A 23,765-nucleotide genomic window follows, 5' to 3' on the forward strand; every position below is an offset into this window, starting at 1 on the left:
GTAGAACCAGTAACAGCGACTGAAAGGCAGAATATCAGGAAACCTTCCTCACCAAGGTCTGGTGGAAGAGTCTGCCTGAAGCACGTGGTGGAAACTCCTGGGTTGAAAACTAGGTTGGACAGTGTCCGGAGGAACATGCTGTAGAGCCGGACCCTGCCCTGCTCCCTGGAGGGATGGACCTCCCCCTAAGAGGACTTTTCAGTCTCTCGTTCTAAGGTTTGGAGACAACGCTGAGAGAGGAACCATTCCGTTTGACATTGCAGACAAGGAAGAGGATCACCAAGGGTCGTTCCTCCACTAGTAACCTACAATTCACAGCTCTAGCTCGCTGCTCTAACTCGCTGCCCAGCTGGGAGAGCGGCTCACTCAGGGCAGCGAAATGCAGCCTCCTCTGGGGTGTGCGTGGGCACCACCCGCTGCACGGCCAGGCCTGCCAGGGCTGAGCCCGCCTCACGGGAGAGACCTGAGCCTAGAGACGGGCTGTGGGCCAAGCCCCACCCCGGCTAGCTGGCTTGGCCTGGCCTGGCCTGGCCTGGCCTGTCCGTCTGTCCGGCCGGGGATGGCCACTGGGCCTGTCACGTGCCCCATTCATCACTACGGCCTCGTTATTACCGCGCCGGTACCGCAGCTGACCCCTGCTGCCGGCGGGGGCTGGGTGGGGGAGGGGAGGCGCTGCGCAGCTAGGCCCTATGCCGGAGCCTCGGGCCCGGGCCGGGCGGCGGGGCCGGGGACCTCTCGGCTGGGGGAGGGGTGCGCGCCGCCGCCGCGCTTGGCACGGAGGAGGCTTTGTGAGGGAGGAGGCGGGGCTTATGTTCCTGCGGTGGGTGGTGTTTGGCCTAGTGGGCGGAGCGTTGTGTGTGTGGGCGGAGCTTTATGACAAGTGGGCGGGGCTTCTGCCTGGGCGGGGTCTGTGGGGCGCGTAGGGCTCGGGGTTATGTGAGGGTCCGGGCGCTGTAGTAAGTGGTCGGGGACCATGGAGACGGAGCACGAGGCGTATCCGTAGCGGAAGGGCGCGGCGGTGGGCGTGGCCTCGCTCTGGACGGGTTCGGAGGCTCCGTTGCCCTGGGTTACTCAACGATACAACTGGAAACCTGACGTCACTGAGGAGGAAACCCTTGGCGCGCGGGGCGTGTCTGCCCCGCCCCTTTGGAACACTCCCGATCAAGCCAATGGGAAGGCGAGGCGGGCGGGGCCTGTGCCGCGTCCTTCCAATAAGAAGGCGCCTGTCGGTGCCGGCTGCTGTAACAACGGGGGGGGGCGGGGGCAAGCGACGGCGGCAGCACGCACCCCCCGACCTGAGGGAGCCCAGGCGGCAGAGGGGGCGGGGCATAGGTAGCTAGGGCGGGACAGTTGTGGGGGCGGGAGGAAGGAAGGTAAGGGGCAGTTGGGGGGGGCGGGGTCGCTGTTGGTCCGGCCCGGCCCCGCTCAGGCTCCGAGTCCGGAGCGGGGCGGGGCGGGGCGGGCGGTGCTAGCCCTCCTTGGGGCGGGGCTGGGGCTGGGGCTGGGGCGGGCCGAGGCGGGGGCTGGGCAGCCCGGCCCCTCGCCCCGCCCCCCGCGCTGGCCCGCCCCCCCCCCCCCCCCCCGGAGGTGCCGCCGGCTGCTGTGGCGGGCGCTGCGGGTGCGTTGGCGGCGCGGGGCACGGCGCCGTCTCAGCATGGTGCCGGCCGGCCCCAGCCCCGTCCCGGGAGAGAGGCGGCGTCAGCCCAGAGCAGCGGCGGCGGCAGCAACAGCGGGGGAGGCGCAGCGCCGAGCGGGGGCCCGCGGCGCCGGCAGGTGCTAGGTGCGGCCCGCCGCTCCCGGGGCTCGGCGGCGCTGCATGCCACTCTCGCACGGACGGACCGACGGACGGACGGACGGCGAAGCAGGCGGCGGATCCGCCAGTCCCGGGCCGGGAGCCGCCCTCCGCCCCGGCCGTGAGCATGCCCGCCTCGCCTCCGCCGCCCTGCCACTGCCACCGCCACCGCCAGCCACCTGCCGGGGGGCAGCGGGCAGCCGCGCCCTGAGGAAGGGGCAGCCCTGCGCCGGGGAGGGGCCGCCGCCCGCCCGCACCCAGAGGAGCTGATCGCGCCGCCTCGCTCCGCGCTCCCGACGGGGCAGGCGTGCGAGCGGCAGCCGGGCTCGCCTCAGCCTGCGCCTTGCCCAGGTGACCCGCCGCCAGCCCGCCCTGAGCCGCCCGGGCTCCGAGCATCTGTTGCCGAGACCCGCCGCCTCCCGAGCCTGGCCCCGATGGATGCGGCCGCCCGCCCGGCTCCAGGCCCTTCCGGCTGAGCCCGCCGGCCCCGGGCTGCTTCGCTCCGGGGCAGCGCCGCGCCCCTCTCCGCCTGCTGCCCCGCCGCCCTGCCCGGGCTGGGCTCTCGCCTTAGACTCCGCCTGGCTGCCATGGGGCTGGGGCCATCTGCCCGCTAGGTGCCGGCGCTTCGCCCCGCTCCGCATCCGCCCCGCCGCCGCGGGCCCCTCCTCTCCGCCCCGCTGCACGCCAGGCTCTGGCCCGGGGGCTGGCGTCCTCCCCTCCCCGCCCCCCCGCCTGTGCCGTGAGCTCGCGCCCCGCTCGGCTGCCCTCCCGTCTCTCGCCGGCCGTGCGGGAACCTGCCGTGACTCCGCGGGGGAGGCGGAGCGGGGGGAACATGGAAGAGAAGCTGCAGGCGCAGCAGGTTGAAATCGACCCGGATTTTGAACCCCAGAGCCGGCCCCGTTCCTGCACCTGGCCGCTGCCTCAGCCCGACTTCCCCGGGGGGGAGGAGGAGGACGGAGGCGCGGCGGCGGCGGCCGGCGGCCCCCGAGCTCCGGCGGCCGAGGGCTCGGAGAACACGGGCGCCCTGGCCGATCGCAAAGCCGCCTCGGCGCTGCCGTCGCTGGGGGCGGACGTTGGACAGCTCCGCAAGGCGAAGAACTCGCGGCGCAATGCCTGGGGCAACCTGTCCTACGCGGATCTCATCACCAAGGCCATCGAGAGCTCCCCGGAGAAGCGGCTCACCCTGTCCCAGATCTACGACTGGATGGTCCGATACGTCCCCTACTTTAAGGATAAAGGAGACAGCAACAGCTCGGCCGGCTGGAAGGTACGGTGCGTCCCGCCTGGGGCCGGGCAGTGCCCCCGCGTCCCTGCCCGCCGGCGCCAGCCGAGTTGAATTGAATTGAATTGAAACCCGTGTGCGCGGCCGGAGAGGCGGCGCTGAATCGCTCCCGGTGTGGCCCTGGGCTGCGGGCAAGTGTCTCTGCCCGTGCGGGCCCTGTGTGCGACCGGGCAGGGGTCGTTAAGGCGAGGCATGTGGGCAGAGGCCGGGGCCGTAGCCGAGCGGGTGTGCTTACAGGCAGGCAGCTTGGTGTCCGTGTGATCCGAGCCGGGATCCCGGAGATTTCGGAGCTACCTTTGTGCATCGGCATAGGGGAGCAGCAAGTTTTCCCGGCTTCTCTGCGGTGGAGGGGGGGACACGGACGATTCCTGTTGCCTGGTGTGTGTTCGCAGGGAGCTCCCTACAGGGCTAACTTGTCTGCAGCAGCCCCCGTTCCCCTGCTCCCCCATTTGGATGGCTCTCCCCCGCCCTGGCAGCGGGCAGAGGGGTCAGTCGCCCCGAGGGCTCGCTGCGGCTGTTAGAAAGGGCCCGGCACCTGCCCATGGACCCTTGGCAGCAGAGGCGGGAGGTGGTTGCCTGTACATGACTCTCTCCCTCCTGTGGGTGTTAATTGAAACCTGGTTCAGATAAATGGCACCAGAGACTTGCCCCCTCCCTCCCTTTTTTCCATGCGGTTATGTTATAAATCTTTGTTCTTGGGTTGCGTTTTAGACCAAGGAGTCTGAGAACAAGGATGCTGGGGGAGAGGGGAAGATCCATGTCTACTTTCTCCCATGAGCAGCGGGCGGCTCACCTCTGTCAGAGGCTGGCAGGGCTAGTGGCCAGCAGAGCTGGAGTCAAGCATGTGACCGTAATCTTGGCTCAGGGTCTGTAAGGATAAAAAATGGTGCTGTGCTATAAGCTGTCTTTGCCTGCCCATATGTGAGCATTAGAGCATTATTAATTACAGTCCTGCCAATCCTCAGCACTCTGTGTGTGGGGGGGGAGGAGCGGCTATATGGATGTTCGGGATGTGCCTGGCAGCATTGTGTGTTTCTCTGGGTGTGTGGTCAGGGAGGTGAAATTACCTGTCTACAATGGTAGAGCCAAATAAGCCCGCTTTGCTGGGAGAGGGTCTGACTGCAGCCAGAGGCAAAAGGCTCTCCCCAGACAGGTGTGCTCCAAAGACATGGCTTTGTAAGGTGTGTTTCACTGTGCATGTGAGAGTCTGGGGCAGAGCAGGGTTTAACTCTTGCAGCACGGGGAGGGAAAAGCAGGGTTCCCTGCAGAAGGTGCTGTGCTTCCCTCCCCTCGTGCATGCACACACATCCCTCTTGTCTGCGTTTGGTGTCATTGGCAGCGCTCCAGGCTGTTGCCTTTGGTTTGCTAAATATTTCTGTCAGCAACCATCGATCCCTCTTACTGTGCTTTCCCGTGGAATTGTTACCCTGTCACTCTGCAGCCCACGCGGTGGGGGGCGAGCTGCACTGAGCTCCGTCGCACCTGTGGGCTGAGGCGTCGTCTCTGTGTCACGGTACCCTGCCCAGTAGGACAGGGCGCTTACAGAACGACTGCCACTTGGAGACATGCCTCCTGTTAGCAACACTTGGCAGAGCGGAGACATTGCCTTGTGTCTAGATGGTGTCAGTAAACTAGGAGCTGGTTTCTCTTAACCCCTCCCCTAAGCCCTGTCACCTCCAGTGTGATTAGTGAGTAAGGAGCAGTGTGTACGTTAATACCAGGGCTGCAGGGGGATATGGGCCAAGCTCCGTCCGAGCATTAGTGAGTCCAGCTCCCATGGGGGTCAGGAGGCATTATGCCCATTTTGTCGTTGCTGAGCCTACCCCCACATCGTCCTGATGACTTGTAGGCTGGGCTGCTCTGGCCAGCCCCAGGGGATGGCCCCAGCTGTTCTATGAGACCGTTTGGAAGAACTAACTCCAGTAGCTCAGGTGTGCAGATAACATGTTGGTCATTTGTATTAGCGTAGTCCCTGAGCTCCCAACTGAGAACAGAACCCATGTTGCTAGGTGTTGTACAGCTGGGCTCTGCCCCAGGGAGCTTATACTGTACCTAACCGGGACAAACAAAAGGAGGGTTGTTATCCCCAGTCTACAGATGGCGGAACGGAGAGATGCAGTGATTTGCTCAAGGTCACACAGCGAGTGTGTAGCAGAGCCAGGAATCAAACCCAAGTCTCCTGAGTCCCAGTCCAGTGCTTTAACTACAAGCCTATCGTCGTAGAGAAGGGTATGCAGAGGAGCCTGAACAGAGCAGAGGAGGCTGAGACTGTTTTACAGATATGTGCCTAGTAGAAATGTCCAATGTAAAGGAGAAAATTGTAGGGTAGTGGGCGTGTGGGACACTCCGAACCAAGAGCGCATGAAATCAGCACTTAAGAGTTGGTGGCAGACATACACTGAAGTAGCAAGGAACTGAAGGGCCAGAAACAGCACAAGGTGGCTGGAGAAATGTGTCCCTTACTGGAAAGGTGTTAGTCATTGAGAGAGCCACACACTCCATCACTGAAAGATGTGAGTGCTGGGCTTCCTTGGGGAACTGAAGTGTTGTTGGGTGCTGTTAGGCAGCTGTCAAGTTCAACCCCAGAGGTGGTTGCATTTCAGTAGCAGGTAAAGAGATTCCCTTCGTCAGCTCCCTGGGATATTGTGTTGTGTAACGAGTGTGGAAAATGCTGTATGATCTCCAGATCTAAGGGCTCCTGGAAGGATAAAGGATTCTTCTTCTTGCTATGGTGGGAAGGAAGAATGGGGCTTGAGGAGGATGAGGGGTGGCAATGGTGAGGGATGCGCAGGTTTGCAAAGCTAGAAGGAGATGGAGAGGGTTGAGGTTTATGTCTCTAGTGGCGAGGTGCTGGCACTGGTATGGCATATGGGAGGTAGAAATTGTCCCTGAGCAGAAGCTTCTATCCCAGCCGGTCAGAGCGCTGGCCGAGGCTGGCATGTGGGCTGAGAGCCAGGTTTGGAGCGGAGCACAAAGCCTTTCCTTGTAACATGCCAGCGCCAGGGGTTGAGCTGCCCGCAGCTTGCAAGCAGGAGGAGTGGCCAAAGGGGTTCCTCTGTGGGACGTGCGAGGGCTCAGCCGAGCGCAGTGGCAGGGCCGTGGTGGGGGCGCTCAGCAAACCATGGGGTGGGGGCCGGTAACAGGGTGGGGCTTGTAATCGCGCAAACACTGGGATGAGCAGTGACTTCGGCCTTGCGGCAGTGAGGGTCTGAAGAACATGGTTGTTGCTTTCTCAGCCCAGCCTTGGCCAGAATGAGTGCTGAGGAGTTTCCTATCTGGAGAGCAGGTGTGTCAGAATCGGGACCCTCTCTGACATTCCCTCCAGTCCACCTCGCTGTCTGCACGCCGCAGCCCATAGCTACGCGGCCAAGAGGCCAGACAACCTCATAGCATGATGGCGTGGTGCTGCTCTAAAGCATCCACTAGGGAGCACTTGTGCACGATGCAGCTTGCACTGCTGCTTCCATCCTCACCCAGAGACCGGAGAGCGTCCCCATATCAGCCCTCTGGGGCAGGCATGGTCTCTACCTGCCTTCTGGAGAGGGCCACACGCCCTCACAGCACCGCCTGCGCTTTCCTAGCAGCGTGTGGGGCCAGTGGGCAAAGATTCTGTTGTGTAGCTGCCGGCCCAAAGGGGGATCGCTGATTTAATCAAATGTTTGCATTAAAGGAGCTTCATCCGGCGTGTTATCCCGGGGGAGTCACAGCATGAGAGAGGCATGCAAGCACAGGCAGGGTGGTACCCAGCCAGGTGTGGGCGCCCCCCCCGCCCTGCCCCCTGAATGAGGTGGATATTGTGGCCACAGAGATGATGGGGATGGGAGGAATAACCCAGGCAAGGAGCCAGGGGAACCCATCATGCTGCAGAGAAGCTGGGAGCCTGGCTGGAGCCGGGGTGGGGTTTAGAGCCCCAGCTCCTGCCTTGAGGGAGGAGAGAGGAGGGCAGAAGTTCTGCTGGGGCCTCTCCCAGTTCCGCTCCATGGAGCGTAGGGCATGCAGGAGTGTGGGCACCTACTCGGGCCACCGCTGCTGCAGCTAGGGAAGGGGCAGGAGCAAAGGATCCAGTCAGATGCTTGGCTGCTTGGACGGTAGTGGGCATTTGTCTGGGCAAACCTGTCCACCCTGCTTGGCAGAGCAATCCCAGGCAGCCTTGGGTGTTCCACGAGCCGAAGGACTTGACAAAGGGGTTGGGGGCATGAGTGCGATTTGCCTCTGTGGCACTGGCCAGAGGAGACCCGTCCCCATGGCTGGCAGTGGGTCACACCCAGGCTGATGGCTAGCAGCGTTACCGCGCCCCTTGCCTGGGCTGAGAGAGGAGGGTTCGTCTGCAGGGTAGCACAGACTTGTCTCCTGCAGTCTCCTGGTGACTTTCAGACCGTGTCTGATGCCTCCCACCTGAGCACCGCTGTTGGCAAGCTGCCCGCCCAGCATCCAGTGTCACGCAGTTAACGGCAAGGCCCCGTACTGAGTGCGAATGCAGCGTGGCCCCGGCAGCAGCATGCCCTAATGCGGATAGCCCGTGTGAATTTGGGACGTGCAGGTTTCCGATGCCCCTTGTGAGCCAGGAGCCTGGGAGCTGCGTGGCTGGCTCTCTCCCTGTCTGTACCAGGGCACTCAGGACCCATGTTCCCTGTCTGTGCTCGCTGTTGGGGGGCCTGTAGCAGCCCCTGGCTGCTAAAAGCCCCTTTGGTCTCCTTGTCCTTCCCATTGTGTTTGCTGAACCGCTGTCCTGTGGTGCTGTCCGCTCTCTGCGCTAGAGGGACTGTTCTGTGGTTTTTCTCCGGCAGCAGAAGAGCCAGGCTGCCATGGAGCTGTGCTAAGCCAGGGCACGGGGCCTTTCTTTGCTGAGGTCAGACTGTCCTGTGTGTGCAGCAGCCTCAACGGACCTGGGGGTGGATGGGTGATCCCTGTAAGTGCCAGCGTGCCAAGGGTCAAATGCCAGACCTGCCTTCTCACCTGCAGCGCCCCAAAGCCTTGCTAGCGCGGCAGGGCGCCTGGCGTGGCCACGGTGCTCTGGGCTGGTGTGGGGGGGTCTCATTATCCTTCTCCCTGAAACACAGACCATTTCTCCTCTTTAATTTGTGGAGGCGAGCGGGGGCTGGGAGGAAGCTGCCGGGAGGCTGATGCACACCCCCCCCAGTGACAGCCTCTGTCTGTGCCCTGCTTCTCAGGCCTAGTCCTGGACCCTGACCTATCTGCTCCCTATCCCTGGGCTGCAGCACAGCTGCTTTCCTCTCGCACCTGTCCCAGCAGAGACCTGCTGGACTCCCTGGGCATGCCCTCCCCTCGACGCATGCCCCCCTCCACAGTGCTAACGGGCGCTGCACTCCCCTGCCCCAGTGCTGGCTGCAGGCACACCTGGAGTGGCGGGCGAGAATCCGGTAGTAATGAGCTGCTGCTCACTGCTTGTTACAGAGCCAGCGGAGGCCCCTCTTCCCCTCCTGCTCCAAGCCTGGGAGAGGCATCCTGGCCTTAGTTTCATTACTGACACAGCAGTCTTGGAGGGGGGTCTCGGGTAACAGACCTTTGCCTTTAATTAGCTCCCTGCACAAGCAGGAGCCCAGTGCATTGCCCTGAGTGAGGGGGGGCTGCCTAGAAGGGAGGTGACAGTGAGTCAATGGTAGAACTAGGAGTTGAATCCTGACTCCCAACCTCCTCCGCCTGCTGGACACCCCTAACTCACAGAGCCAGGAATAGAGCTGCAGGGCCCCTGCTCTAACCACTAAACTGGGCTCCCTCTCAGAGCCAGAAAAACAACCAGGAGCTCCTGCTTTAACGCTTCTCCGAGCTGGAAACAGAGCAGCCGCCCTGGCTCCTGCCCTACTCCAACCACTAGACATGCATCACTTCTCCGCCAGAGCGATGTGCCTGGAGCTTAGCAGAGCTCTTGTGTGGAAGGGGCTTTCCAGGATTTGAATGAGTCTTTCAGGACCAACCTGCCGTGTATGCCAACTAAAGGGGGGGTGTCTTTGGGAAGCTCTCCACCACTCACACTGCTCCCTACCTGGGAGCCCCTCGAGTGTTTGTTCCTTGGAGTCCACAGTCGTTTCCTCCTGCAGTGGCGGTAGCACTTAGTCCCGACCCGGGGCTGTGCGCAGCCTTTCTCTGAGTTGGCGGAGCCACTTCACAGAGGGTCGTTTCAAAGTGTCCTTGGTGGAGGCTGAGTGGGCTGTGCTCCCGCAGTGAGAGTGCAGCCAGTCCACAGGGAGCTGCCTTGGCTAGTCTGCCCTGGGAGCCTGCAGTGCATCTGACAGACGGCTCTGGAGCAGTGTGCTGAGCTAAGGGCATGAAGAGCTGCATCGACCAGCCGAAGGAGAGCCCATTTCCCCTCCCCTTTTGGACTCCCTTCCATCCAGTGGGCTCACAGCACTTTGCAATCAATATCCCCTCCAACGGAGTGGGTTGTAGTAGCCATGCCTTACATTTGGGGAAACTGAGGCACGGTGATTAAATGACTTGCCCGTGTCAAAGTTTGGAATAGGACGGAGGAGTCTCTGCTCCTAGTCTCCATTGTGTTCAGACCTCTAGGCAGTGCTAGAGTGTGCGGCTAAAGGGGAGCTCTCCGCTCTGGAGGCATGCTCAGGGGCATGTCCTGCCCTCCCCGTGTGCGGTGTGAGTGGCAGCACACCCCTGTGCCGTTATGCCGTGCACGTGTGCCGGAAGCTGCTCTGTCTCCCAGTACAGGGCAGCCAGTGCCTGTGACTGACAGTTCTGCTTAATTAGGGAGTTGTTATTTTATCAATTCCAAAGGCTTGAAGTTTTCTGCTCCAGCTCACGCTTTCCACTTGTTAATGGGAAGCAAACACCCTCCGTCAAAAGGCAGCAGCTCTGATGCATTGCAAGGCTCTGCTTGCTCCGGTTTGACATCCAAAATACAACAAACAGGCAATCAGCTGGTGGATGGCTGCTTGATGCAGCTCTGACAGTGCCGAAACCCTTCATTTCTGAGCCCGTGCTGTGCCATGGTGCACTGCGGACACAGCCCCAGCAGGCCGGCACTGCGGCCATGGGCAGGTGGGGCTCTCAGGCCAGCGAAGGGTCGCATAAGCACAGGCTGGAAGCCCAATTGCTTGGGACATTTCCAACTTGGGCTGAGTAAAGTGCCTAGCACGGCCTCTCCTTCCCCCTGCCGGACAAGGGCCCGGTGAGCAATGCAGTGGGCCTGAGATGGAATCAGTGATGGAACACAGCGCCCCGCCCCGGCGGGTGGGCGACGCAGCTAGCGCCTGCCACAGCCCATTGCCTGCTCCTCCTCCCCACAGCATCAAGCACCAAGAGCTAACGCTGCTTGGAGGGAAGGAGCTTCGCTTTTTGGCTTGGTTGGACAGTCTGGGTGCACCCCGCCCCCGCCAGACTGTGGCTTGGTCTGCAGGTTGTTATCCCACGAGAGGTGCCATTTTAAACCCCTTGAGGCAAACCGCAGTAACCTCCTCGGCAGCTGCTTTTACTGGGTATTACAGATCTGGTAGGAACCCATTAAGCCCCTGGAGGCCTGCCTGGGGGGTTGTACCAGTTTAGCAAAAGGGCCTGAAAATTGCACCTTTTCTTCCTTGGGAGCCACTGTCTCCTGTAGGCTGCACGGCCAGGGAGGGTGGAAGGCAGGGCAGCTGGAGCTGAGGAGGCGGCATGGCTGAGACGTGTGGCCGGGAGTTGGGGCTGATGGGGAGCCGGAGCATCGCTGCTGAGCCTGGGGTCTCGGCTGGGCAGCCCTCATGACCCGAGATGCTCTATTCCTCTGGCCCCTTCCTGGGGGAAATGCCCTTGCCTCTGTCTGCTGGCAACTTGGGCCCATGCTGCCCTATCCTGGCGACCTGCCAGGCTTCAAGTTGCTTCGCCTTCCCGTTAGCACCCGTGCAGCTGAGAGCAAAGTGACACTTGCCTGGCCCCTCTGGAGTTCCCTTCCTGCACTCCATGCGGAGACATTTCCCCAGTGCAGCAGGAGCGCCCCGTTCGCTGCAGTCCGTGCAGTCCGTGGGAAGTGACGTCTCTGCCACGTGAGCTGGAGGGGAGTAAATGACACTCACTCCAAAGGGATGGGACGAGACGACCAGAGCTCCTGGCCCCTGCCACGGGGGTGCTTCAGGAGCAGGCTTACACAGTGCACCATCAGCAGGATGTTCCCTGCTCCTAGGACAAGGTAGGGGGAGGAGACAGCTCCCCTCTTTATGGGCCCTCAGCAAGGTGGGGCCAGGAGCCCCGGCCTCTTCCACTCCTGCTGGAGCAGGGACTGACAGGCCCAGAGCAGCCCCCCCATGCTCACTTGGAGCTCACCCCTGGAGCGGGGGCTAGGGCACCCAGGAAAACCCCCAGTTTTGACTCTTCAAGCACGCACCGTAACTTGCCTAACAATAAACACCCCAAATGACCCCCTGGACCCAGCCCAGTCTGTGCCAATGAGCTGGGGGCCCCAACTCTTAGTGGCCGGCACTGAGCGTGTGATCTGGGCTTGCCTCTCTCGCCACCTCCTCTGAGGATGGGCATGCTGGGGTGAGCTCCCCACCCACTCCCCCCGATTCCCTGGGCTACTAACCATAGCAGAGGGCTGGGATGGTGGCTCTGTGCCCCTCCCTGCAAGCTGGGACCTAGCGGGGGGTGATTTGTTCCCACGCCCTGCTGGGGGGGTTGTCAGGAGAAACGTTCCCTTGTGCGGCCGGAGAGGCTCTGTGCTGGGCAGTTGCTGCTGCAGCGGGGAAGCCTCCCTCAGATCAATCCTTGTCCTGTCTCCTGAGGCAGTCACGTCCCTGGGCATCCGCAGCCTGTTCCCCTCGGAGCAGCGTGTTAATTAGTGATGATGCCTCTAGAAGTGACGCGCGCTGAGAGATGGAGCCAGCTCTTCCTAGACCCTGTGGGTTTAGCTGTGTGTTTGCGAGGCCGGGAGCGGTGGGAAGGACAGGGCAGGTGGGTACGAGTGTGAGGAAACCTCCCTGGCGTGGTCCTCCTCCTCCCCACAGCGTTTCTCTCTGCTCTTTTGGAGGTTTTTCATCCTTTCCCCCCTCCGAATTGCTTCTCATGCAGCGCTAACTGCTGGAGTGCCACAAACCTGCTAAATGGTGCAGCTTTATGATAACATAAAAATGATACTACAGCAGTGAGTGGGGCTTTATGAACCCCCAGGGAAAGGCTCCAAATGAACAGCTTGCTCTGTTCCTAGTTCTCTTTCCTTGATTTTTAATAACCACTGGAATATAAACTACAGTTCAGATGCTGTGGACTAGAAGGAGCACTTCCAGGTGGTCGCTCTCCAGCACAGGCTGCTGTCTCCCTCCTCCTCTCTGCAGCCTGAGGCTGGGGGGCGTGTGCCAGATTCCCGGGCTGGGAATTGGATTTCCTGACGTTTGGAATTTTACGTAACAAGTCTTGTAACTATGTCGGGTGGACGCTGGTGCCCTGATAAATCAGCTCAGGCTCAACATGGTAGCAAATCTGAGCTCCTGGAGGCAGAAGGACCCCAGGATCTGCTCCATGTTGCTGCCCTTCGGAGAGCGATTTCCCAGTGACACTCTCAGCTGGGGATGTTGTCTGTGCACCCTTCCTACTGCTCTGGGGCCAGATTCTCAGCTGGTGTAAATCACCGTCAGTCCATTGATGCTCATGGGACTACATCATTTTACTCCAGCCGAGGATCTGGCCTCTAGTTTTAAATATCCTCAGTGGGACAGGGAGGGGAGCAAGAGGGAAACCAGGAAAAAATAGGGTCCCCCCCCATGAGGCTGGTGTGCTGCCCTAGACCATTGGACTGGCGTCTATCCTAGTACTGGTCTTGTGCTTCTCTGCCCCAGCCAAGAGCCTGGGGAGAAGCCTCCCAGACAGACAGTGTCCCATCTACCCACCTAGTATAATTAAGGTTGCCTGACGCGTTCCATTATAAGACCCTGTTTTCAGTTGCTTATAACTTTGCCAAGCGTTAGCCATTTGGGCTGAAGTTTTCCACTCTGGGTGTCTGCCTCAGGCTGTTGGGGACCAATACGACTCTGGGCTCCAGAAATGAGGGCAGGGAGAAATCTGCTCTGTGCTCTTAATGCTGTCCTGTGTTTCTGAAGCTAGGCTGTGTGACGACTGCAGAGGGGACCAGAGCTGGGCTGGGGGCAGAGGACGCAGTGGAGGAGCAGTAGAGCAGAAGTCTGCATGGTAGATGCCCTGCTGATGACCCCTGGATGGAATTTCGTGGGGGGGGGAGTGGGGTCAGTTTGTGTTTTAAAAACCTTGGTAATTACACCCACACACAACTATGTTCAAAGAACATGAAGGTTGCAAAGTCAAGGCCTCCAAAGGTAGAGAATGGCTGAGTTGGGGCTGCTCATGCCACCCTTCTGCGGGTACCACCACTCTTCGGATGTAAGAGCACAGAGTGCAGCCGGTGGGTTTCTTCCTTACAGACAGCTCCCGGAATACCTTGCAGCTGCCCTTCTTGTCTGTGGAGGCAGCCCTGGGGCCATCTGTGCAAGTGAGCAGGCCTCTTTGTGGAGCTCCCTGCACTCAGCCCCACCTCATTTCCCCCCCCCCCATCAGACAGGAGCAACTTTTGGTCACTAAGCAGAGTGGTGAGGATGAGAATCGCTGAGCCAGGGCTAATGCACGCTGTCCCACCTTCCCAGCCCCCTGAGCAATCCGGCTTCCCGGCCCACGCCGCAAGGGATCGGCCCTGGCTCCCTCTGCTGCTGGTGCTTCAGTTGACCAGGAGCACTCAGAGTGAATATCCACGTAGCGCCAGGCCACAGAAGCAGCCTGGGTGGTGGTGTCGCCTTTCCAGCCCTGCTGCTGTGACCCCCACGGCAGCCCCCTGGCAGGAAGCAGGTTGTTGGCCACGCAGCTGCGTTTATTGCCCCCTCCCCTGTACTCCTTTGCAGCGAGCTCTCCTGTCCCTGGTCACATTACTTGTAATTAGCCCGGCCGCTCCTCTCTGCTGCTGAAGGTGCCTGGCTCTGGCTGAGTGACCGGCACGCTGGGTTACGGAAGGACACTTGGAACAGGTCACCCGGTTGCTGCTGAAGCTCGTTTTGGGCGGCATCTGTTCATTGTTATGTGCTGGCTTGGCTGCTCGCCAGCAAGGAGAGCCGAGCGCTCGGCACAGAGGTTGCTGGCACCCGGCTGCTCTCCTGCCTCGACCCAGGCGCTCGACGAGAGCTGCGACCCAGTAGAGCCGGTCAGGGTCGGCCTCCATGGTGCTGGGCGCTGTGCAGTCACCGAGGACGGCCCTGCAAGCAGGGAAAGCCCGTCTTCCCTGAGCAACCAGCAGCAGCTAACGCCTCCCTTCTGCACACACTGCTCTGCCTCATCTGCCCTGCTTCGGGCTGTCCGTGCTGTCTTCCACCCCTGGACAGCCGCTCCTGTCAGCCCCAGAAGCCCCTCGCTGAGGAGGGGAAACTGAGACACAGAGCGGCAAAGTATTTAGCTGAGGAGGGAACAGACCCCAGGAGCGTTCGCTCCCTGCTCTCACCCCACATGTGGGTTATGTCATGGGTCCAGCTGACAGGCAGAGCTGAGCTCTCCTGGCTTGGTCTCAACACTCTCCGTAGCCTGAGCGCCTGCCACGCCAGCCCGTTGTTCCTGGATCGATATCTGCCTCTCTCTGTTTCTGGAGAGCTGCATCCCCATGCCGCTGGCTGGACGGCGTCCTCGTATCCCTCAGTCCCTGCGCTCCTCCCCGCCTGGGGGCTGGGAACAAGAAGAGCTTTCCACGCATGCTGCTTCCTGGCGAGGGAAGGGCCCAGCCGAGCTCCTGTGCTGAGAGCTGGTAGCTCAGGCTCCTGCCTCTCCGTCTGCTGCTCGCTGCCTCCAGGGCGTTGTTCTAGCGGCAGGGATGGCTAGCGCGGGACAGACTGGAGCCACGTCTCAGCTCGCTGCTCCCCCAGGCCCTGCGTGTCCCCACTGTGGTGCACGGGGGTAGGTGGGAGGCCTAGTGGTTGGTGTGCCGCACTCTGGGAGGGGGCGAGGCAGGGTCCTTGTTCTCCTCTGGTGTGGGGAGAAGGGCCGGGAGTCACTTCCCACGGGCCCCAGGGCCAGTGGTACTGGCTGGGAACTTGGAGCACTGGGGCCGTCTGACTGGCCACGTGGAGCCGAGAGCAGCGGAGGCCGGACGTGTGGGCTCAGCAGTGAGAGGGGAAGGATGGGGCTTTAGTGGCAAAGCAGGGAACGGAGAGAGGCCTGCACAAGGCCAAACCCGGGCCTGGCCTCGGTAGCCCCAGTCCTCAGGGAAGCGAGCGAGAGCACTCCCCCTCCCCCCACTGACGCACTTGCACACTCACACGGGAGGCTCCCTTTGCAGCGTCAGCTCTGCCTTTGCCCAGGGCCCATCACCAGGGTGTGGGCACTCAGCACAGGGCTGGGTCTAACATGTGTCATTGCGACACGCATCCAGCGTGCGACTGCACCCTCACAGTCGTGCCCCCTCATGGTCACGGGCCTGGTTTCCTGTGCACACACTGTCCTGGGCACTCCAAACGCGTCCGACGTGCACACGCACATGTGCACACACTCACCTGCATGCACTTTGCTCACACGACACTTGGACACACACTCTAGCACTCCCATGTGCACACACGACACTTGGACACACAAGCACACCTGTGCACGCTGAAATGCCCATGCGCACACAAGCGCGCACGTACACACAGCATATTCACACCACGTGCTCACATGTCCTCTGACAACTGCCACATATACACACTCACCCCTGCCCCCTCGCGCGTGTGCCAACACCCGCACCATCTGGCTGTGTAATTGCGTAGTGGGTGTGCACAGAAGATACTGGTAAATATTGTGACAGTCAAACTGGGTGAATAACGCAGCAGTCTGGCCCTTAACCGCACCTCCAGCTGGGCTGACCCCACGCCGCCCTGCCCTCAGCCCTTTCTTTGGGGGGCTGGGGGAGAGAGCTCCCCATCTCACTGGGGGACTGAGAGGGGAAGAAAGAGCCTTTTTGTTGAGCAGTGGGTATCAAAGGGGCTGGAGCTCTGGGGTGCTTTTGAAGAACACGCCGTGTGTCAGGGACCTCGGGGGAGGCCGAGACAGAGAAGCCGAGCAGACACCTTTGATTGGGTCAAAAAGATAGGGGGGGTTTTAGAAGCCGCCTGCCACCTGGCGCGATGCCAGCGATCGGGACGCGCTGAAGCAGACATGCCAAGCTGTAATTGCAGACAGGCTCGTTCAAAGAGACGAGACATTTATTTTTAACTTGCATTAAGGTAACGCGCTGATCTCCAGACTGCAGGTTCAAAAGTTCACTGCCCCCAATCCCCCCACCCCCCAGCATTCCCTGGATTGAGTCTCAGTGCAGGCAGCGCGTCCCTTTGCCCCAGCGCCCTTGCATGTGGGGCGGCTCGTCTGGCATTTCTCTAGACACCCTGTTCCTCTTCTGAGCAGCCTTTGTTGTCTCTCAGGGAGTCTGGCTCCTTTCATGTGGGGTGGGAGGAGCAGGCCCTCCGGGAACTGAACTCCAGGGAGGAGCCTGGGCCTGGGACTGCGCTGGCCCCCGGGGTCGGGAGGAGATGGGAGCGTGTGGGGCTTTGCCAGCTAAGATTCCTGTCCTGCCAAGTGGGGCCTGCAGGCTCCAGTCCGTGCTGCTCCCGGCTGGACAGTCCGGCAGGGAAGGTGCTCTGGCCGCTGGAGCTCAGATGTGCTGGTGGTTTGTTAGCAGAGGGAAGGGGGGTTGCTGGGAGCTGGGCTGGAGAGAGACGGGTGGACGTGGCAGGTGTGCAGGGAGTAGCACTGGGAGCCAGGAACCTGGCACTGACTCCCAGGGTAACGTGTGTAGTTCCTTTGCCCACTCTCTGCCTTGGGTTTGCCCCCTGTGAAATGGAGGCAGTGCTCGTTACCCACCCCCAGTGCAGAGCCTCGTTCATTAGTCTGTGTCAAAGGCTGGGGACAGGCTCGCACCTCTGGGTGGATTGTCTCCCTCAGCTGATGCAGGTTTCCCCCCCTTCCCCCCAACCTGGGCTCCCACACCTCTGGCACTGGCTGGAGATTTAGTCCCTGCTCTCATCTGACTTTGGGGGCCCAGCTCGAGCTGCCTTCGACGTGGCCCACGGCTTTCCCCCCTAGACCTGCCCACCAAGCCTGTCTCTGGGAAAGCACCGTGTCTTTCACACGGACAGCCCTTGGCTGCTCCCCCACCCCACCGTTAGACGGTAACAGAAGCTGGAACCTGGCTGGGCGGTTGAGAATGAGGAATTACTGGGGTACAGGGAGCTTTCGTTGCCGGGCCCCTTAGCATGTCGTCCGTCTTAGAACGGCTGGGTACAGAGTGCCCCACACAGCGGGACAGAGAGCCAGACCCTCAGGAGATTCCCATTGTCCAGGGTGCTCTCCCCATCTCTGCCTGCCTTCAATCCCCGTGCCAGATTGGATGGCAGGGAGAGAGAGCCTTCATCCCGGAAAATCTCAGCTCCCAGTAGGTGCAGAGTGATGCCTCTTCATCATCATCATCATCATCGTGTCTATCTGAATAGCCTTTGTCACCCTGAAAGATCCCAGAGCACTTTACGGCCGTGCCCCCTGCAGGCTGCTGCAGCAGGGAACTGAACTCTCCATTATAATCTGTTGGCCTACGTGCCTGCACAGGCCCCGCTTGTGCAATACTGAAATGCAGCCACCTCTGGGGGGGAGGCCTGCAGACAGCAGGTTTTGCAACACTGGGAGAAGGAGGGGGAGTTTGGGGAACCCCTGCTCCTATCACATTGCGCTTGCACCTTAAAGGGTACACCGGGTTTAAAGGTCGCCCTGAAGACCTCGCATTGTAAAGTGCACGGACCTCAGTTTATCAAGATGCAAGCGACGAAGGGCTGAGCTCCCCTTGCCGGGAGTTGAACCAGGGGCTCTAGGCACTACAAGCCTGACACTTATTTCGACCCTCCTGCACCTGGGTGACTGCTGAGCACTCAAACGCCTCTTGGTGCGCAGTGGAGCTGCTGGCGTGGGCAGGGCATCAGCAGCTGCACATTGTCCCATTGCAAAGATTTAGGCCCAGGCAGTCAGAATTGTGTGCACACAAAAACGCAGCCGCCGTGCACGTGAGCGCAAGACCTGCCCGTGCAGAGATGGCCTGTTAGACACCCGTTGGGTGCTCTCTTACCCTGTTGTGTGTGCAGCTCGACTCACAGCGTGCGTGCATTCTGTGTGTGCCAAGGCAACTCTGGAAAGCTGGCTCGGAATATCTTCAGGTCTTTCATTTTAAGTTAAAGTACATAAAGCTCATCACTGTCTGGACATGAGTGTGTCTCCTTTCTAGGGGGATTCCTTTGGTCTCCAATTAACCACCGCCATGAGACAGATGTAATCAAAGGCAGTTAGAAGTGGCTAAATAGTTGACCAGTCACTGCCAAGAACAGGAATGTGATAACGAGGTTCTGTCAGGTCTGGTTCCTGCCCCAAGAACATCTGATAAAATATCCTAAAAGAAAAGTGCAGCAGAAATGCCTTCTGATGCACCACCTTTCAACCTGCAATAATACTAATACATTATTAATAATAAACTATAATGTGAAGGGGGGTTGATAGCGGCCTTCAATTACCTGAAGGGGGTTCCAGGGAGGATGGAGCTAGGCTGTTCTCAGTGGTGGCAGATGACAGAACAAGGAGCAATGGTCTCAGGTTGCAGTGGGGAAGGTCTAGGTTGGATATTAGGGGGAAAAATTTCACTAGGAGGGTGGTGAAGCACTGGGATGGATTACCTAGGGAGGTGGTGGAATCTCCATCCTTAGCGGTTTTTAAGGCCCAGCTTGACAAAGCCCTGGCTGGGATGATTTAGTTGGGGTTGGTCCTGCTTTGAGCAGGGGTTTGGACTACATCAGTGTTTCTCAATCTTTTAGATACCAGGGACCAGCTTCCTATTCCGTGTCAGGGAGATCTCAGGGACTGGTGCCAGTCCACGGACCGGTCACTGAGAAGCACTGGACTAGATGACCTCCTGAGGTGCCTTCCAACCTTAATCTTCTACGCGTCTATGATAATCCTTCCCTCTTCTTTAGCCTCCTATCCAATGACCTCAAAACATTTTACAAACATGAATTAATTAAACCTCACAACAATCCTGCGATGCAGGGGAAGCGTCTGTCTGTCTGTCTTCTGCTCCGCGGCTGTGCGTTATCGGTAGTATGTGGGCTGTTCTCCTGATGCAGGAAGCCAGCGCTCTCCTTGGTTTTGGTGAGGTGTTGTCTCTTCCTCTGGTCGCCCTGCCGTCAGGGTGCTGATGATGGTGTGGATGGCAGAGCTGGTTCTCCTGGTGTGGGCAGCATAGTTTCTCCCTTTCTCCCTTGCAGGGGAGGTGGCCCTTTGGCACTGCCACCCGGCTATTCTTTCTGTTGCCATTTCTGGGGCATCGTGCTTGTGTAACTACTTTGGGCTTAGTTGCCTTCGACCCAAGAAGGTTGTGCGACGTTAGCGCTAAGATTTGTGACCCTCAGCTTACAAGTCGCTGCTACTGGTGACCTTCACGGAGCCTTGTGCAGTGCGCTGCGATCTTCTCATCATGCTGAACAGGGAGCCCTGCAATCTACCATGTTTCTGCATCGAGTTCTTTGCTCTTTGAACCGACTTTCTTGCTGACCCACTTGACTGTGCTCAGTAGGTCAGGGCGTGGTGTGCGTGAACTGATCAAAGGGAAGTGCCAGGATGAGTCAGTGGTGAACTGTGGGCCCTGATCTCTTATTAGCCCATCTAGGATCCCATGGTGAGCAAACCGTGATTTACAATGGGGTGTTGTAGTGAGTATGGTGATTATTTGTTTATGGCAGCGCCCACAATGTGCTAGGTGCTTCCAGACTCACAAGAAGGCCTGGCCCCTGCCCTGGGGAGCTCACAATCTGTTACTACAAGTGTTAGGATATTGCTACTCGATGTGGTGTACAACAGCACCATGTAAATCGAGAAAATATCGTCCCAATCCACGAATAAGAGGTCACATTCCCCATGTGTTTCATACAGACCTGCCCCAGCCTGGGGCCAAGAATGATCAAGAAGTACGGCTCTACAATGAACCACGGTGGTGCTTGACTGTGGTCACGTGGAGCTTTCTTTGCAAAGGTGCTGAGCAACCGTAACTCTAGCTGGAAGTCAGTGGGAGCTGGTGCTGCTCAGCTGTTTAGGCCTTTGTCATCCCTTGAGTGACATGTGTACAGAATAGCTGCTCGTTCAGTGGCTTCTCTGCTGTGCCTTGAAACCACGCCACATGTGGTCTGAAATGCTGAGAATGATACATGTGCTCACCTGGGTGCTGAGAACAGAACCCGAGAGGTGCTAGTTGAACCAGGGACCAGTGCTGTCCTCCAAGATAAGGCAGCCAAAGACATTGACAGTCGATACAGGAAGGAGAAAGCAAAACAACCAGTGAAACCTCATGAGACTGACTTTGTATTTAAGTGCCTCCTATACTAAGTGTCCAGTTTTTGCTGGGTCCTTGAGCGGCTGCTTAATGCAGGCCCCTTTCTTATGTGTGTGTGCGAGCGCATGAGAGAGGGAGTTTGTGGTTTGGGTTACAGGTGTAACAGGAACTGAAATGCCTCTCCCTGAACATGGGAGATTTATATATTGTAGCTGGATTTTAAAAAGGCCTGAGTAATTGTAACAGTAATTCTGCTCTGTATTTGGATAAGGAGAATCAACCTGCATGCTTCAATGCCTAAACTGATCACCAAAGGGGAGAGGGACGAATCCCCCCACCCATGGGAGAATGCTGCTCAATTGGCTCGGTGGCTTATAATAGGGGCAATTTGCCCTCCTATTAAGGTATCACTGGGCACCATCCGCCGTTGGAAGCAGGACAATGGTTGCATGGTCTGACATCGTTGCAAATCCAGTTCCTAAAGACTAAGCAAATACAGCTGCACGTGGTAGCTTAACAAACAGGACTTCTACTGTCACCCCTGGTTGGAGTGTCCAGGGGGACAGGAGCATCTTTGTTATCCTGCCTTTTTAGCCACGTCCACCCCTGTACCTGGGGTGCGGGATTCAGGGCGAGCTGTAGAGAGGGGATCAACAAGCAGGAGGCTCATGACCTCCCTCCCTCCCCCTTCTTTTCTTTTAGACCGTCAAATCTACTTCTGTCCCAGGGATGTGAGACAGCGTTTTACTGCTGCACGCTTGATGCTGCTCCCGTTTCCCCTGCTGCTGTGATTTATCTCTGCGCTTTGCACTGATTGGATTAGAAGTTTAAATGCTAAGAGTGCATAACAATATATTTTTCTTATTAATATTAAAAAACCATTATTGGATTTTTGATCGTTCTGTTTTGAATTGAATCCCCATCTTTGATTTAGTCTCTCTCTCGGAGTAGAATGTAACGCTAATAGGAACAATCATTGCTTTGTTTTGAGTCTTTGACTGTTTGGGAAACTTTCACTGCAAAGGGAAATTACAGCGTTATTAAGAGTCCATTAACAAAGGGTTTGTCCATTGCTGGCTTGTACCTGCAAGCAGGCGAGACAACAAAAACGTAAAGACAAAGAGCCTGTTTTGCAGGCTCTCTCCCCGCACCTTCCCGGGGTGTCACATAATTATCATGGCAATTATTATAATCAACTCTATTATGTTACAGGTATTAATTGCAGGTCCCACTGGTTACATTTCCTGTGGGATGCCAAACTAAGAACGTGTGTAAATCACTGTGGAGTGTGATTTTGTGTAACCCGGAAAAGGAGAGATTGTGTGTCTTTGTGGTTCATTTTATTAGGTGAAGCCTTGTCTTCACTGCTAAAAAAGGTGGGTTTCTTGCCTCGGGGTAACTAATGCTCGTGCACTATCCCGAGGGAAAAGCACAGCGAAGATCAGATGCTTTAGTTTTACCAGGAGGTCAACAAGGCGAGGCCAGCCCGAGATGGGGACGGTGGCGGCCTGGCCTAGCTAGTGTGCTCAAAAACTGACGGGTTTGGACTTAGCTGTGTTTACCTCGAGACAGCCCATGTCTGTAGCGATAGTGATAGAAATGCACCTTTCCAGCAGTGAGGGGCAAAGCCCGAGCGCCACTGAAAGGGGCCTCAGTCAGGTAAAAAACGCAGGTCTGTTGTTAAATGCTGTTCCCCAGGCTGCCAGCGTAGGCCTAGATCCTGCAGTTGGATCTGCTCTGGCTGACACTTGTGTCTGCACATAACCCCACTGGGGCTGCCCACCTGGATCCAATCGCAGGACTGAGACCAGCTCCCGGGGAGTGTGAGGTTCATCGGCTCGTGGGCTCCTTCCTGCATCAGACTGCGGTTGGAGAGTCCGAGCAGGCCGGCCGGGCCCGTAGGCTGCCTGCTGTCCAGAGCGGAGGCTGAATTCCCAGCACTGCCGAGGGGAGGGCTCAGCCAAGCAGAGCTCTGTTGTCATGGATTCTTTTAGCGCTGTTGCTCTTTACATTGGGGTTGGTGTGAACTTTTTTTTAAACAAATTCTAAAGTTGGATCCTAGACCCCTTGCTCTGCATGTGCCTCTTTCCACGTGTTGTTATCCATGTTACAGTGGGCCCTGTAGGCTCTTCCTTGTGGTTTGAGTTTGCACACTGCTTGGCATAGTGGGTCCTTGTCTATGACTGGGGCTTCCCGGCCTCATGGTCATACAGATAATAAAGAATAACAGGGCCCAGCTGAGATCCCAGCCCCATTTCACTGGCACGGCGCAGCTCCATGGGAACAGGCGCTCCCTGCCCTGAAGAGCTCAGAGGCCAAATAGAGACGACCGAGGTCGGGAGGTGGAGATGAGGCTCAGAGAAGTGATTTGCCCAGGGTCCCACGGCAGATTGGTAGCAAAGCCAGGAACAGAGCCAGGGTCTCTGAAGTCCCAGGCCAGTGGACAGGTCCCTGGACCACAGGGCGTCTCTTGTGAAGCCCGCTGTGGTGGGCCATGTGAAGATGTGGAGAAAGATGGTGTGGTCCTGTCGGAGAAGAAAATGGTGCTGTCCATGACTGGTGAAAGGGAGCTGTGTACTCTGAGCAGCCTGCCCTCTTGCCCCTCTTGTCCAAGCCATCTGATGTGTGCCACCGTTCAGGGCGCGAAGGGCAAACCTCAGGAAGGTCAGAGGTCCCGTGTGGTTTGGAGCAGCATCCAAAGGTTCAGGCTGCTAAGCGGCAATTTTAGTTGCATGATCCCTGCTGGCTGTGCAAAGGGCTGCAGACGAGAGGCTGCTCCTGCCATCCCGTGGCCTCTTGGCCTGCCCCAGCCCACCCGGTGGCGCACGCTGGTTTGGGACCGTGTGGAGCCGGGGATCAGCTCGAAGTGTGGGCCCAGGCTGAGTCTTTCCTACCTGGCGCCTGCAGCCCTCGAGTCACACACGCTGGTATCAAAACGTTATTTCTTTGCCGTTCTGATAGCCAGACATGTCCCCGCTAATCCCAGCAGGTGGGAGGGCGGGCAGCTGTGTCCCCTCTGACGGCTAACTCTGGGTGACTCCTGCATGACTGCACGGGGCTTTCTGCCCCTCTGACATGCGGTGAGGGACGGGGCGTGGGGCCCGGCCCAGGAGTGCAGGGAGCAGTGCAGTGTCTCTAAGGCATAGCTTTGACACAGGCTGTGGTGTGATTGAGTGGATGGCTTTCAGCCCCCCTCAGCCTTCGGGGAGCTAGGACCCTTCCCGGGGCAAGTGGAGCAAGTCTGTGTCTGTTGCTGCGCTCCGGGCTGCCTTCCCGCTCCCCAAGGCACCGTCTGATTGTCCCCACACCCTGCTTCCAAAGAGCATGGGGCGAGAAGATTCCCTCTAGCTCTCCGGGGCCCCAGGGGTTCCTAG

At 58.8% G+C, this 23,765-nt stretch overlaps 1 protein-coding gene across 1 annotated transcript in view; it reads left to right on the plus strand.

Annotated features, from left to right (window-relative positions):
- Window positions 1-1,598: 1,598 nt before the first annotated feature.
- FOXO6 (forkhead box O6) overlaps window positions 1,599-23,765 on the plus strand; it is an 80,594-nt gene continuing 58,427 nt past the window's right edge. The window contains exon 1 of the mRNA XM_067530709.1: window positions 1,599-3,059. Coding sequence (XP_067386810.1) covers window positions 2,625-3,059 — 435 coding nt within the window. The 5' untranslated portion in view covers window positions 1,599-2,624. The remainder of the gene's footprint in view (window positions 3,060-23,765) is intronic.

The sequence above is a fragment of the Emydura macquarii genome, unplaced genomic scaffold (assembly GCF_026122565.2).
Source record: "Emydura macquarii macquarii isolate MOO-44397 ecotype Brisbane River unplaced genomic scaffold, CSIRO-AGI_Emac_v2 contig_3113, whole genome shotgun sequence".
NCBI classification, from domain to species: domain Eukaryota; kingdom Metazoa; phylum Chordata; order Testudines; family Chelidae; genus Emydura; species Emydura macquarii.